Source organism: Diachasmimorpha longicaudata, chromosome 16 (genome assembly GCF_034640455.1).
Source record: "Diachasmimorpha longicaudata isolate KC_UGA_2023 chromosome 16, iyDiaLong2, whole genome shotgun sequence".
NCBI lineage: Eukaryota > Metazoa > Arthropoda > Insecta > Hymenoptera > Braconidae > Diachasmimorpha > Diachasmimorpha longicaudata.
In genome coordinates, this window is record NC_087240.1 from 5,583,366 (window position 1) to 5,599,594 (window position 16,229).

A 16,229-nucleotide genomic window follows, 5' to 3' on the forward strand; every position below is an offset into this window, starting at 1 on the left:
ATTTTCCATTGGAAACCGCGGGGATGTCTTGTCACCGCGAATTGTCTTATCAGCGTCCCCAACCCATGTGTGAGTGATATCTATTCTCTTATATACGCCTGTACAATCGGAGTTTCTCAATTGAGCGTGTCGTTAGGCATGTGCAGACATCAAATTGAGAAATTGTGGCAGTCACACCGCGGAGTCTGTCGACGAAACAGCAAATATCTTGGATAACCAGCTGGATCGAGTCCTGAATACAATCACCACTACCACCACTACCAAACACGCAAGCGCCCAGGGGGTCTCAACACTTTCACGAATACACATACACACAACAGGGAGAGCACACACGACGCGATGTCTTCTTTACCTTCGCAGACTCAGCTGGACGAAACAGCTGTGGAGAATTTTCGGGAGTATCTGCGAATACCCTCGGTACAGCCAAATGTTAATTACGGTGAGTACTTTAAAATTGTTTAATCGAGGTTATTTCGCTTTCGAGAAACGCCAAATATCGAATATTCCAAATTTATCGTGATAAATCCACCGATGGAACTCTCAATAGAGCCCTGGGGTGCATTATAAATAGTGGAGTGACCCTGATTATCCGTTGTGTTGGAGACTAGAGTCACGTTTTTACGACTATCACGCGTTTCCTATTTCCAGCGATTGAAGGACAATTTGTCCCATTGATTCGCACCATTTTTAAGATTTTTGTGGCGAGAAAAATACCCCAGAAAGTGTCTTTGCTCTTGTGATAGTCTTCTTCGTGAATAAATCACTGGGGATGTCCCAATGATTTCGTTGGTCTTATCAGGTGACGGAGGTCATCCTGAGGGGATTCAGAGGTGAGATAAGGGTCGTAGGGTTGATCAAGGGGATAGCGTCTGTCATCCGAGAGACGCTACGTAGTGCCATACTTGATCAGCCCCGCCCCATTCGGTTATTTAGAATTATCCGGGGTTCAATTGACAATTGATCATACAATGTTCGTCAACAAATTCAATTATTCGGGCTTCAAAGGTTTTAGAGATTTCCACTGTGGGATTCAGGATATTCATTTATTTTTGACGCCCTGAATTTTCAGATGATTGCGTGGCGTTCCTACGCCGACAGGCCCAGTCCCTGGGACTGCCCGTCAGAGTTTATGAACATCACGAGAAGAAACCCATCGTCGTGATTACCTGGACAGGAACAGATCCTGCAGCTTCTGCTATTCTCCTGAACAGCCATATGGACGTTGTCCCTGTCTTCGCGGTGAGTTTAATATATTTTTTACAACGTTTGGGGAATACGAGAATATTTTTCTAGTCTTTGGTATTGTTTTTCCTCGGATTATGTAATATAGAAAGGAAAACAAATGGTTTTTACTTCCTCATCGTAAACCGCAAGAAAAATATAAAGCTAGAGCGCTAATTAAATTTCCCTCTATAGGACAAATGGTCTCACCCACCATTCGCCGCCCACATGGACGACAAGGGCGACATATATGCACGTGGTTCGCAAGACATGAAGTGCGTGGGGATTCAGTACCTGGAGGCGGTGAGACGCCTGAAGCAGAGCGGCCAGAGATTCAAGAGGACAATCCACATGTCATTTGTCCCTGACGAGGAGATCGGAGGTGTCCTGGGGATGAGGGAGTTCGTTCACACAGACGACTTCAAAGCCCTGAACATTGGTTTCTCCTTAGACGAGGGATGTGCCTCGCCTACCGAGACATTTTACATGTTCAACGGTGAACGAGCGATCTGGCACGTGTGGGTTCATTGTCGTGGCCAGCCCGGACACGGCTCTCTGTTGTTACCGAACAACGCGGGTCAGAAGATTCGTGTTATCATAGATAAATTCATGGACTTGAGAATTCAAGAAGCTGCTAAGCTGAAGGAGGGAACACTGCCTGGAGATGTTCTGTCCATCAATCTTAATCAGCTGAAGGTAAATATAGATCTGATCGAATGCTGATTTACAAAAATGGTAGTGACATAAATTTTGCTAGCTCTCTTGGATTGGGAGATATTCATTGAAAACTCAGCCGAATCCAATCGACTTATTTCTGTTTATCACTTCGAGGCTGATATCGTTGAGTGACAATTTGACAGGTGAAGCCGTTGATGTGATAGAAAAATTCAAGATAAAATGGTGGCTTAGTTTTAGGATGAGGTTTTGATAAGCGAGGATTTGAAGACATTCAGTAAGACAATTGGCGATTGTTTCTTCATTCCATTAAAGTCCTATGCTAAAGTCCGCTTGAACGTTGAATTTAAATAAAGTTCATTGTCTTCTTTTATCATGTCTCCCCTTCCATTTAATTTTTATCATCTTATCTGATATTTTTTTCATGTCTGTTCGAATCTCCACAGGTATATGAGTGTAAGTATTCATTCAGACGGTCTTTAATTATTTTTATGAAGATAAGACACTCGTGATCGCATTGCGGTGATTTGAATCTTAATCAGACCTCACGATTATTTCATTCATTCAGTAAATAAATAAAAGACTCAGGACTTTTAAAATAGAAAAAGTAAAAATATTTCTCATTCAGATAATTAAAAATTTCGCATAACCCAGGGAGGTGTCCAGACAAACGTCATTCCCGAAGAACTGATCGCCGTTTTCGACGTGAGGATACCTCCCACCATTGATCACGAAGAGATGGAGCGGAAGATCTTGAGCTGGTGCGAGGAGGCTGGCGAGGGGGTGACTATTGCATTCGAACAGAAGAACCCAAGAATTGAGAGCACCAAGTTGGATGATTCCAATCCCTATTGGCTTGCTTTCAAACGTTCCTGTGATAAATTGGGCCTGAATCTGCTGAATGGGACGTTCCCTGGTGGTACTGACAGCCGCTACGTTCGTCAGGTATCAAGATTTCCAATATGGCATATTAATATGGGTAACCGGGGCAAAAGGAGACTTCGTGTGCAAATCGTATGCAAAATTGTATAGAAGCAATGCTTCTATGTTTGATTTGTAAAGAAATCACACGAGTCTGCTCTGCCTCGGTCTTCCTTCGATAAATACAGAAATTATAAATTCCATATCTGTCCCCAGGTTGGTATCCCCGCAATCTGTTTTTCGCCAATGAACAACACTCAAATTAAGCTCCACGATCACGATGAATATTTAAACAAAAACATCTTCTTGCGTGGAATCGAGATATACATGGATATCATTCCAGCAGTTGCAAACGCCTAAGATTCCTCAAAAGTCAGTAAAATTATCCAAAGAAATGAAAAATATTCGAGAAACCCAGACGTTGACAAGGAGAAAGCAATTTACCTAAAATCGATTGATTTATCAGAGAAATACGCAAGAGAATTGTGAGCATGATCTCCAGTGCCACCCAGTGATGGAATTAAAAGTGCAATATCTAGTGCCTTATTAACAAATAGAAATAAACCAAGTGAATGAAGAGCGGCGAATCCCTCGAAAAATTGCAATATATTAATATATTTTACATAGAATTATTAGTTATCACGAATGTTACGCTGAATCAGAGTCTATACTGTTAAATAATCTATTGAGGTAAACGAAGAAATATATTTTGGAGGAGGCAAATAGCCGGCAATCAGTGTTAAGAGAGAAAAGTTAGTAATTAACTTGATTGATGACTTATCAAACCGACGGAAAACAAAATTGGGTAATTTAGCGATTCAAGAGATGAAATTGCGAGTCTAAATCAGTGCCAGATGAACAACATCCACAAAGTAAATAAATAATCCCCAAAATTGTCGTTGCAAGTGCTATAACAAAGTCACAGTATCAATGCAATTACCCCCCATGATTCGCTGAAGCAAAATTCCCCAAAAAATCAGGTAAAGAAAAATGTCCTGTAGACTTCTCTCAAAAATTGCCCTTTCAATGAATTTCCGGAAACCCCTGCACTGGATATATATCCACTATCATCCATCTCAAGACTAACAGTGAGTACTCGGTTCATTACTCCGTTTATAGGAACATATATTTTTAAAAACGACCATCGAGGGAAGTAATCCCCTCCCCATTCCCCCACCACTTATCCCTCCCTCCGCCCCTCGAAAATAGACTCGTCCACCTCCCACCACCCTTCCCCAAGGACATTAATTATCCCCCCAACAAACCTCACCCCCACAAATCTTATAAAAATAATAATCGCCAGAAGTCGCCCAATAATCACCAAATCCCTCAAAAAATACTCCCACAACAAAACAATAACCAATAACTTCTCCATCAAATAAATGAATCCTCACCATCGACTTGGACTCAGCCATTTTGTGGTGGAGGGATGGCAGGGTAATCTCGTCGGGTGTTACGGTGGAGCCACTGTTTGTTTACCCGGTCAGCGATCACTACAGTTCTCCTCGTGAAGGCGGGAACACCACTTCCATCACTCCCCCCCTCAACAAACCAAAAATCACATCACATTCTCCGTCAAACTCCGATCCCAAAAAGTGAAAAATCAATAATAAAATTCGATGTCATCGTAGTGGTTGGTCAATTGTGTAATTGAGTCGCATATCGCCCTGTCCGATTGCCCGCCAATACCAGTTACAGATACAAAAGCGGGAATATCACGTGACTACGAGCCACCAATGGAGCTCATGGGATTTGAAAATCGTGCGTGGTCTTTGTTCACGAGTCTACCGTCAACGTAACTTCAGTTCCGTGAAGGGGCCCCTGTGTCGGTGATCCGTTTTATGGTAGTCTGGAGACTGGCAATATCCAAATTAACGTTGTTCCACCGTTACATGTGTTAAATTTGTGATTTTAACGGATTATATCGCCATTAACGAGTGCCAGCAGCAACGGTAGGTCTCCCATTCATGATTATCAGTATTAATTTTTCATCGATAATGTCATTTATTTTTCGGTTATGGTGAAAAAGTAAAAAGGCGGGCTGGTTTCTCGTGCCTCGAGATACGCGAGCCCCGTTTCGTGTGGCGCCAGAAAATATACCGCTCTGCCGGCCCGACTGCGACACCTTCTACTGGAACTGCCATTTATTATTATTTTTTGTTTTCAATGTTTATTATTGCTGACTGCCCGGTCGACCGGTGGATCGTATTGTCCATTCTCCGGGGGCCGGGAATTAATGACTGCCCTGGACTTCTCGTGTCAAGTGTCACGTCCCATCGCGGAGAGGAAATTGTCGAGGACCGACCAGTTATTTTGGGGATTATTCGTTCGGTTTATTTCGATTTAATAGTCAGGATGGACTCGTGGAATTTATTGTTTTTACGATCGCGATTGTCAATTTTTTTCGCCATTCCCGGGGTGACAATCGTTTGACATGTGGCGGGAAATTGTGTGGATCACTTGGGGATTCGAGTACATTTTTTTTTCTCTCAAGTCTTTGTGCCGGTTCTGGTCGATAATTTTTTTTTTTTTTTAAGCGGGAACCGCCAGTCGCATGCTTAATTCATCTCCGGGGTCTTCGACTGGTTTCTGCCTACCTCAACAGTATTTTTGATAAGATGAAATTTATTCAGGTGGAGAGACTCGGCGAGATAGCGGCTGATCGATAACTGATTAATTAATTGAGAAAGTATTTTCGGGGCTCGCGGGCTATCTCCCCTACGGGCGGAATTTATCGGCTCCTTTTTGGTGCGAAATTGGCCGCTTATTTTTTTTATTTATTTTTTCTTTCCACTGGTAAATTTAACACCCTCGTGCACGGGGACCTACCCCATTGAATAACCGTAACGGGAAAACTTTTGACCGTGGGAACATTCTGAGAACTTAAAACCCTCATTTTCCCCCTCTTGTACACTCGGTTCCAGTCTTGGGTTGAGCACAGCCAGATCCCCATGCCATATGCACACCGCAGGAAGTATCCTGGTACGGTATTGCAGTGTTAAACCAAGCCTTCAGTTGCAGGCCTTCGACCAAAAATAAATTCCCTCCGACAATTTTTACTATTTTCGATGTTTGTCGCTTGTTTTTCCAATAAATCTTCTATTTTAGAATTTTTAGCTGCGAAAAATTCATCACTTTCTATCTTACGTTATTTCTCTAATTCTCCTTTTTTTTCCTCAGTTGTTTGCTACTTCCTCTCTTGATAATTATGATATTTTCTTTTTCAATTGATCCATCGCTTTGAAAAATCTGGTCTAACTCAGATAATCATCTCTCTTACTATTATTCCTATTCTATCCCCAGCTCGGACATATAAATTTTTTTTAGCCAAATAAAATCTATTATTCTCGTGTACTTCCACCTGGCAAATTTGTATTTTCTACCGCTCTCTTGCCACTCTGTCAAGGTCAGTTGAGCCCGAAAAAAGACGTTAGAAATTTATACTTCCGAAATCCATGAACCTCATCTTTTCTAAATTCGCAGTCACGACTCTGACGAATGGTTTTTTTTTTATCCGACGACCGTTTTCTCTACTCTCCTCTCGCTCTCTCCCACCCCTTCGTGAAACTTTGACAATGTGTCGAGGCCAAAGTTTCACTGTAACAAATTCCAAAAATCCATGTAAACCTGTCCCGTTTCTTTGGCCACCAAAAATTTCAACCGCCATTTGTACCAGAAATTTAATTGAAAATTGAGACAGAGAAATAATTGGGGAGGGGAGGGAAAGGGGTTGATTACGTTGAAAACGCAACCCCACTGTCAAGTTTTTCGAACGTTGGCCTCTTACTATTTTTACATGCGTGCCTGTTTTTTTCTCCCTTCATTCTCCCTCTCTTTTCCTTCCTCATTTCCCCCCTTTTCACCCCTTTGGAGGAGCCGCAATGGAATAAGAGACCGACTAAAGCGAAAGAGAGAACAAAAGTTGTACGTACACATGGACACATGAACTAGCTAGGGGGGGTTGCAGACAGTTTTGCGCGCATAGGGGTGGTGGGCCGACTTCACCCCTCATTCATTTGCTCAAACTGGTGGGGGAGCCATCAGATCGATACTGGCAGAACGAGACGATGAGGGGGATGCCAACCCCAACGATGACTGTGCGGACCAAGCGGTCCAGACCTCTATTAAATATCTCAATCGTTTGCAAAAAAATATTTTTTTCTCTTCTGTCGATTTTTGTTTTTCAACTATCAGTCAAATGAATGGACATTTTTCCCCTGTTCCCTCTCACCGAGACCATTTTCCTCCGAAAATATTGCAAGTAATCATCCTCATCCTCCAAATACTCAGGTACAGTTCCACTCAGGTAAATCCTGGTTTCTCAAGAGCAATTCATCCCACCATCCTATTTTGCCCCCATCCCAACGTGAAAGAATCTCCGAGTTCTTTCTACCTGACACCCCCCTAGAATTCCCAGTGTTTCTCTGTCCCTCATAAAATGAAAAGATTTCCTGGAATTTTGGGATTTAAAGGAAACCTCTTCAGGCTCTCACCACGTGGCCCCTGCTTGATATGCTCCTAGTGGTGTTGGAAAATAAAAATTCTCGAAGTGAAGTACTGAGAACAAACTGATATTTAGGTACCAAGGGGACATGAAAAGGTTTAAGGTTTTCGTCGCCAGACAGTCCCCGTCAAAAGTTTATCCCCTGTCTCCCTTAATTTATTGCGATAAAAATCTTAATTTTCCCATTTTGGGTGCCAAGTATATTCCATCTTCCCCCATGAGAATTCACGTCAAAATCGAGGAAAAGGATATTAATTCGCAAAATGTCGACATTCAGTTATTCATTGGTAACATTATCATGAAACAAAAGGTCTCGTGTTCATTATTTTCTTCATCATGTAACTCGATCTTGTGCATTGCTCATCAGAGTGGAAAATGCTTCCTTCCCTCTCGGCTTTTTTTTTGGTCATTGGCAGTCGCACCTGTCGTCCAACTGAAGGACAATTCTCTACCGTCTTCACTGGCCTGGGCCAAAACTAACGCCGGGGCCTCACGAACAAAGGGACCGTTCATTCTGTACAACTCCTTACCGCAGGCCAACTCTCTCGAGGGCCCCTTCCTCCTCACTTCTTGCCATCCGTTCTGCTGAGTGAATTTTTTCGCGGGATTTTAGACGGTGCGCATTATTACAACTTCATATTATTTTAAACAATGCCCCGAAGATATTTCCCTCCCTCAATTGTTCGCCGAGAAAAGAGGAGAGAAGCAAGCGAAATGAGATCGAGAATCGTACACTCTGTAGGTACCCGAATATCGTACATTATTCGAGATATCGAGGCACACGGTAGTGTATCGATCAAGTCGATTGTCAAATACACAACGCAACTGGCCCCTTAAGGGTCCCCGAATAGGCGTAATCCGATAAAATAAATACAAATTCCGGTGCCATTTTTTTATTCTGAATTAATGTTCAGAAAACTAATATTCCATAATTATTTTCCAGCATTTTCTTTCTCCGAAGTTGGAACCTTGCGCGATGTCTGTCACGTGGTCTTAGTTGCGCGCTGCGCATGCGTCCCACCAGCATTTCGAGGTTAGTTTACGCGGGAAGTTTAAAAACCCCCCGAATTTTATCTAAAATTTGTCGATTAAATTCTAGAAAAGAGCGAATTACGGGTTTTCCAGATAATTGTCTATTCCTCACGTGATCGAATACGTCGATATATTCGGTAATCACACCCTCCCCCCCATTTTTTCCGCCGCTTTTCAGTTGTATATATTTTTGAAATATTTTCAATGGAAATCGTTAGTGAGGCGGTCGGAAATGAAAAATCGGCCGTGAGATATTTTTTAAACAAAAAATATGAGTTCTTGTTTTTTCCGAGGATATTTATTTGTACCCAGAACGTAAATTTTTTCAGGTTTTCCGTGGGCCATCAATAATGGGGTGATAAAAATATATATGTACTTGTGTATTAAACCGGGGGCCCAGTTGGCGGTTCGATTTACCTCGTGAGTCCCTGTAGTGGACCCAATGAAAAACCGGTTATTCTGTCTTTGTATATCCCTCCAACTCCGTTTCTGGGATCACAAAGAAAACCGGCCACTATAGCACAGGATACGGGTTGATGAATAAGTGTTGGGGTATCCCACCAACACAACTTCATTCCTTTCTCCTTCTATTATATCCCTTCATTTCTCTCAAACACTGAAACCATCAGAAAGAGACAAAGAAAAAGTCCTATCGCCGGTAGTACGACGTCCTATAATTTTGTAAGCTGTGGATAGTGTAGGCATAAAAATGATACTCAGTTGTATTGGTACATCAATGTGGAGCCCATGGGGCCTGATTTTCACTTTATTTTAGTCGCCATTATGATGAATAGGTGAGACAATTGTCTGGAGTACTCGTGACCTGGCTCAATCCTCTGGACCATTCCTAGTCGAATAATCTTGATAATGCGGAGGGAATTTTATTGCTGGTTGGCTGACCTGGGGGTTCTCCAGCTTTGCCATATTTTAAAATCTCCGAGGTCAGTCTGCAGACCGCCCAAGAATTTTTCGGGACCTTCCTGGAATGTTGGGATAAAAAAAAGGGACTCCGGAAACTAAATACTCCACTTGTGTCCATGAAAATTATCCTGTCGACTCATCCTCATTCCTTTCTATCCTCAATCCAAGTCTTCAAAATTATGAGCACAATGTATCCGTTGATAAACAAATACATCAAGTGTTCGCGATTGATTTATATCGAGAAAACGAGTTCAAGTAATTTTTGTAATGAAATATTTTAGAATTGAGACTAGAAAATTATTAAATTCATTAATTCCGTAACGAAGTGGTTGTGTTTCTTTATTTTTCATCTGCATGTTCACACTCTTGTATTTATTCATCCATTTTAAGATACTAATGAGCACCCCTCGTCTCGGTGGCGTTATTTTTTTCAAGGCCGTATCTTCGTCATGCTTGTGTGCCTTGGTAATAAAAGTAAGGTTGAGGGGTCCCCTCCCCCCATGTATTTTTTCACCGTCTCCCTTCACCGCCCTCGTCCTCTCCTTCATTCCCATTTCGTCTGATTGTACTCCGTCTCGCACGACGACGTGCGTGACCCTAGCATTTCGCAAACCCGAGGTCAATCGCGAAAAAAAAAAGTCGTGTATAACTCATCGTCGGGATGGTCTTATCAATGAGTAGCATGTATTCAAATATTAAGAGGCCGTGGAACCCGTGTGAAACGAGTGAAATAATTCCAATGGGTTCCCCTCATTCGTTAATTTTATTTTCATTGAAACTGGATTTTTATATGAATGAGAATAAAAATGAATGGATGTAAAATAAGTAAAAATGATTTTAGTGGGTCAATCAGTCCGTTAAAATTGGGAGAATTTATCTACGCAATCAAAGCCCAGGGAATTCATCCGCGGGAATAATAAAAAAATTAAAATTTTCAATGTCCAATTAATTTTTCAATTTTTAATCTCAAAAAACATTTTTTGCGACTCTGAATGGCGCGAGGTCCCCTCATAATTTAGTCGAAAATGCGCCCGGGTTAAACAACAGTTGAATCGAGCCTCGAGTGCGTACTCATCGAGGGAATTTTGAACGTATAGTACTGTGTATGTTGTCCAATGAGGGGGTCTACTACGGCTCCACACACTCTATAGTAAATCGTGTATAGTACTATGAGTCAGTCACACCCACGAGAATGAAGTAGCCGGTCTTTCTGGTGGTGCTGGCTTGGTGCAGTGAGGAAAGGGAAGGAGGTACTCCTATATAGGTATATTTATTATGACCAAGAGATCGGCGGGTTCAAGACCCTTTTTCTTCAGTAACTGTGTATATGCTAGCCAGCAATGTGTGTGTGAGCAAAACCGCGAGGTCACGCGTACACACGATACATACAGTCTAGGTATCATTGAACGAGAATCTATTGCCCTTGTCCACGAAGAGAGGCCCCGTAAGACAAAGAGCACATTGATGGGCCTCTGAATAGGGGAAAATCAGGGAGATGATGATATTTTTGGGGATTTGAGGGGGAGAGGATTGAAGATAATTAATCATTCTTGGGAATTAATTCTTCCGGGATTTTTTAAAATGAAAAATAAATTTTTAATCAATATTCTGTTGAAAGCTGTCGATATTTTTACTGATGAATAAATTATTTATTGAAAACGTTCGTTTCGGAGAGATGAGAATGAAGATCAATGCCTTTTGGGTTCGATAAATATTAATAACCTTGAGTAGGAAAGTTGTTTAAAAATTTTTAGGGAACGCCCTCCTTACCCCTGAATGATTGATGGCTTCCACCATCAAATGATTTTGACACTAATTTCTAGTGATTATCAAGAAAATGGGGGAGTAACCCGGGTCTCGGGGCCTTAGCCCCCAAATTTTCCTGACAGAGCCCCTGGTCCCGTATTTTTCAGCTTAAAACTTAAGCCCAAGAACAAAATAATAAATAAACAGTCAGAGACAGAATAACCACTCGTAACCCAGACCCACCGAGTTTATGCTGAGTATCTCTGATTCTGAGAAAAACCGCGCAATTGTCGTCGAGACCTTTTTTGTAGCTCTCAATTCGCCCTACAAAAAAGGTATTGACGAAAATCGGCCCTACTCCCTTAGATTTTCCGGTATTCCTCGAAAACTGATTGCCCGTCGAAGTAGACTGACGAGAATTCCTCCCAGGGATGGAAAAAAAATTCTAATTTAAGTGAAGACTCACTGAAGAAGGAAATTAAACGTCTCTCCCTCTCTTTCCAGTCGTTTGAATGTTGGATACAGAGAGTAGACACAGTACTGGGCTAGATCAGGGACCTACGAGGGACCCTTGGCTCACAATGGACTATTACCTCGGTACAGACAGTCTATCCTTACAAGAGATGCTCGATGTCGATATTAAATGTGAAATTGAAGGTGTCATCGGTGGACATCCCGAGTTGGGCTTCAATTTCACGGATTTATCACCACTGGAGATGGATGATGACCCTGTGGGCTGCCAGGGGGACATCAACGGATGGTTTGGCTCCGCTAGTTTACTCAATGGCAACAGCAACAGTTCACACAGGTAATAATAGAATTTAATTGAATATTTTGATTTTTTTCTCTCCATTGATGGTGATGCCACTGAGAAGCGAAGGATTATTGAATAAATTAAAAGGATTACTGACCCGCTTTGACTCGGCCTACGTCTTTCGATCGATCGTTTCCAGGCGACGTAGTAATTTGTCAATTCGCTTTCAGTTGGGTCAATGAACTATCGTTCATTCTTAATCATCGCTTAAAATACTCGGTTATGTTTTTTAAAATTTTTTTCATTTCACGGAAACGGTTCTAAATACTTGATTCATTTTAATTGAACTGGGGATGGGGGCCTAGTCGGGGGACATTTATGGGTTTTGTGTACTCGAAGTACATAAAATACGCGGAATATTTTTTTTCTATTTTACAAATACCCGGTGAATAATAATTTTCAATACCACTTCTGTTTCCCACGGAGTAGTTCCCAGCCCCAGTAGTTGTAAACAGGGTTAAGCAAATTGAGATAATTATATTATCGTTAACTTGCAACATCCCATTGAGATCCCCATTTAATTCAACAATATTATCGACGACTCCAGTGATGTCTATTTGCGTTAAAACGATAATGTCGATTTATTTGAAAAGTTCAAAATAATTGAAAAGTGATTGACAATTTTTTTTTCGTTTTCCAGCAATTACAATCTTGATATCAGTGGGGGAGATGCTGCCTCAATAATGGTAAATCCAAATTCTGTAATGCCACATATCGCCACGAGGTCTCCAACGCCCAACGAAATCCAGACATCATCGATGTTAAAAACATCCGCCACAACGATAATACCATCGAGACGGAATTTTCTCATATCAACGAAGAACGCCCCGAAGAAACCGAAGATCGATATCGACCACCATGAAACAGCCAGTGACAAATACGAGAACGACATAACAGAAACCGAGGATGAGGAGGATTGCGATGAGGATGAGGTGGATGATGACGACGATGATGAGGAGGAGGAGGAGGAAGAAGAAATTGACGATGACGAAGTGGAGGAAGGCGAGGAGGTTGACGATGTGGATGAGCCAGAGGACTCCGATGAAGAGCACGAGAGTAAAATGAATATTGGTACAGCAAGAATAAAGTGCAAACCTCAGCAACAACTCGTGAATATAAACTCAGGAATGATGAAGACTGTGTCACCGCAGACTGTTGACAAATCACCGACAAATCAAAAAGTTCATTCTTTCTCACACATAAGAGTTGGTAATTTCAAACTCGTTCACAGCCCCACCAGCCAGACATCCCACCACGTCAGAAAACAGATGTATAATAATAACACACATCATCCTGGAAGTGGTGCTGCGTCGTCGCCACCGACAACGAAAAAAGAATTTGATCCTCTGGAGTATGAAGATAAACATATTTATCCTAAACCAGCGTATTCGTATTCCTGCCTCATCGCAATGGCTCTTAAAAATAGTCAAACTGGATCACTGCCAGTCTCCGAAATTTATAATTTCATGTGGTGAGTTAAAATACTAAATAATTTTTTTTTAATTAAAAATAATAGGTTTAAGTAGTTATTTTCTATCATTAATTATCTCTTAATTATCTCCCTAAATCAACCGTTCCCAAAATAAGAGAATACCCCAGGTGGAAGTGAAATTTTATTCCCCAGTTGTCCCCTCCTAAAAATCGAATCATCCAGTGAACTCCTGCCATTTTGTCGAGGGTTTCCCCTCAGTCCCCATCTGTCCGCAAACACCAGGTGTGCGTCCCTAACTTGGGGCACACTTGGTCACACTGGTACAGTCCCAACAGCAACATTATGTCAACAAGCTCAAATAATCTCTAATTCCCCGAAAAAAAAAGCCTAAAAATAAAATTATCCAAACGAGCGAATATTTCTGCAATTTCAGTGAGCACTTTCCATACTTCAAGACAGCCCCAAACGGCTGGAAGAACTCAGTCCGTCACAATTTGTCCTTGAACAAGTGTTTCGAGAAGATAGAGAAACCAGCGGGCAATGGTAACCAAAGGAAGGGCTGCCTCTGGGCGATAAATCCTGCAAAAGTGGCAAAAATGGACGAGGAGGTGCAGAAGTGGTCGAGGAAGGATCCTTTAGCGATAAAAAAAGCCATGATATATCCCGATCACCTGGAGCTCCTCGAACGAGGTGAAATGAAGTACGCTGGCAATGGTGAGGACATGTCAGAGGAGACTGAGAGCTCTGGAGATGAAACCGCCGAGGAGAACGTACCTTACAGTGAACCACCACTTGGCCACATTGCTGCCAACTCCGTCACCGACAGTTACGACGAAAGTAGTCAGGATTGCGATGTTGACATTACTGAGCATCTCTACGATGACCTCGAAATCGAGGAGAACAAGGAGGCCCTTCACATGCAACTCAACATATCGAAACAAAAATCATTCGAGTATGAACTTAGTCCGAGTACAATGAAGAGACAAAAAACAGTGACTGGTATAGAGGGAAATTATGTCTATCAATCTGTGACACCATCGCGCAGGAAAACTCCACTACTCGTTAGAACTGCACCGACAACCGGTGCTTTTCTTAAAATAGAGTAAATTGTTTATACTTTATTCTCCTCGTCCTCTCTAAATCGATATATGAAAAGATCTCACTGGGATGTGGAGGATTTTTTTTATGCACGAATGGTGGCACTCACGCATAAACGAGAATTCTCTCATTAATTCCCGTTCCCCCTTGACCCACCCCTCCTCCTCCCCTTCCCTCCCCCATAATTTTTAATAATTGAATTATAAATTAATATTTTTGTACGTACTCAGGCTGTGTAAAGAAAATGCAAAAAATTAAACTTTTTTTTCTACTTGAATTCGTGTAACTATACATTATACGTAGATCAGCTGTCGATTTTTTATACCATCTTTGTCATAAAGATTATTGAAACGTATGGTTAATGAAAAGGAATGTCAATATGAAATTTTATACGCGTTTCATGGAGCCAATTGGCTGTCTTTTCCAGTTGAAACATTAAGCATTGAGATAAAAAAAAGTGTTACAATTTCTCAGGAAATATAATCACAATCAGAGTTTATTTGAGTTTTGTGCCCATTGGGGTTTTGCATGAGAGGAAATATTGAATATGTATTTTTTTTATTCAATAAAAATACGTGTTTAATATTTTGCAGTAAATTTCTGTATTTCATTGGCTAAAAAAATTATGCAATACCCCATCGCACTTCTATTCCCATTCTACGTGGAGAGATACAGAGAGGGCGATGAGCTTCTAACAGGTTCGATAATTGTAAAAAAAAGTTGTGAGAACAAAAAAAGAAAAAACACAGTTCTTCCTCGTAAACAATTAAACTGAAACGGTTTTCAGTTGTATATTCATCAAGTTCACTTAAAACTTATTGTATATGATTAGTCTCGGCTGTCAGCATAGATTTATAAATTCATGTATCACTCGAATTCCTCAGTAGAATCGTCAATCCATTCAGAATCCGCTACTCGCTCGAAAAACAACAAGAACAATTACGCTATTCAGTGTGTTTCACGCAAATGTAATTCTTCAATGCAGCGATTAAAATTTATAATCATTATTAAGTATTTGGACAGCCCCAAATGGCCAGACTGATGTATTATAACATACTTTATATATAAAACCTATATACACTGGGTATATAAACTTGATTAATAAATGTAAATGATTTTCGCAATTGTATACCTGAAAACGATAATTGCTAGGGTTTTTTTTTTCATTTTTCGCAGACAACATAATTAGTACAAATACATACTGCATAACAGTCTATTGAATCTGAATTGTATAGGATCAATAAATGACAATGAGAAATAAAAATGAAACAATCATTTCAATAGAGTTAATGTTAAGTTGTGAGAATTGATCTGCGATCGTTGAGTGTGTCTATGATTGTAGAATGAAACTGGATGAGAGGTGAAATATTGATAACCCCGCTGACGACGTTTAATGTCTAATTTATGTCTTTGAGGTAGTGAAAAAGACGAATGAATCGAAATGATTCCTTCTAGGGCAGCAATAATATTCAGCAATGGGATTTTTTTTTACTTAAGAGAGTACATGGTATTTTGTAGGCACAGTATTGCCACGAGACGGCATTTATTACCGATATTGGACCGTAAAACGAGTATTGTATTACATTGTCAAGAGCAGTATTTCATGCTCTCCGTGGATTGTCTCGTTAACAATCACCATGATGTATTATTAATCGTAAGTTTGTACAGTTATTGTATATACTTGATAAAAAAAAAGTAGAGCAATGGGACCGTTTCGGTACCATTAGTTTGTAAAATTTTTTCATTTATTTCGTAAGAAAAAACATTAAAAATATTGAAAAAAATATACCAGGAGAATGGCATTTAATAGCGGTTGATCCGGCAGTTGAGGTCACTTTTAACTGCGTTTTGCTACGTGTATATCT

The 16,229-nt window shown here is 40.8% G+C and overlaps 1 protein-coding gene across 5 annotated transcripts; it reads left to right on the top strand.

Moving 5' to 3' along the window:
* Positions 1-193: 193 nt before the first annotated feature.
* Positions 194-15,636, top strand: LOC135170033 (aminoacylase-1-like). 5 transcript variants are annotated; one of them, XM_064135532.1, is made up of 5 exons: positions 194-439; positions 1,070-1,239; positions 1,417-1,917; positions 2,551-2,841; positions 11,525-11,720. In XM_064135532.1, the coding sequence occupies exons 1-5, from the start codon at positions 340-342 to the stop codon at positions 11,567-11,569; spliced, it is 1,107 nt and encodes a 368-aa protein (XP_063991602.1). In that variant the 5' UTR covers positions 194-339; the 3' UTR covers positions 11,570-11,720. The 5 variants fall into 5 exon arrangements, with proteins under 5 accessions (XP_063991602.1, XP_063991601.1, XP_063991600.1 ...); XM_064135531.1 differs by lacking the exon at positions 11,525-11,720 and adding an exon at positions 3,034-3,735; XM_064135529.1 differs by lacking the exons at positions 194-439; positions 1,070-1,239; positions 1,417-1,917; positions 2,551-2,841 and adding exons at positions 3,179-4,769; positions 8,265-8,354; positions 12,475-13,305; positions 13,700-15,636 and having other exon boundaries at positions 11,525-11,828.
* The last annotated feature ends 593 nt before the right edge of the window (positions 15,637-16,229 follow it).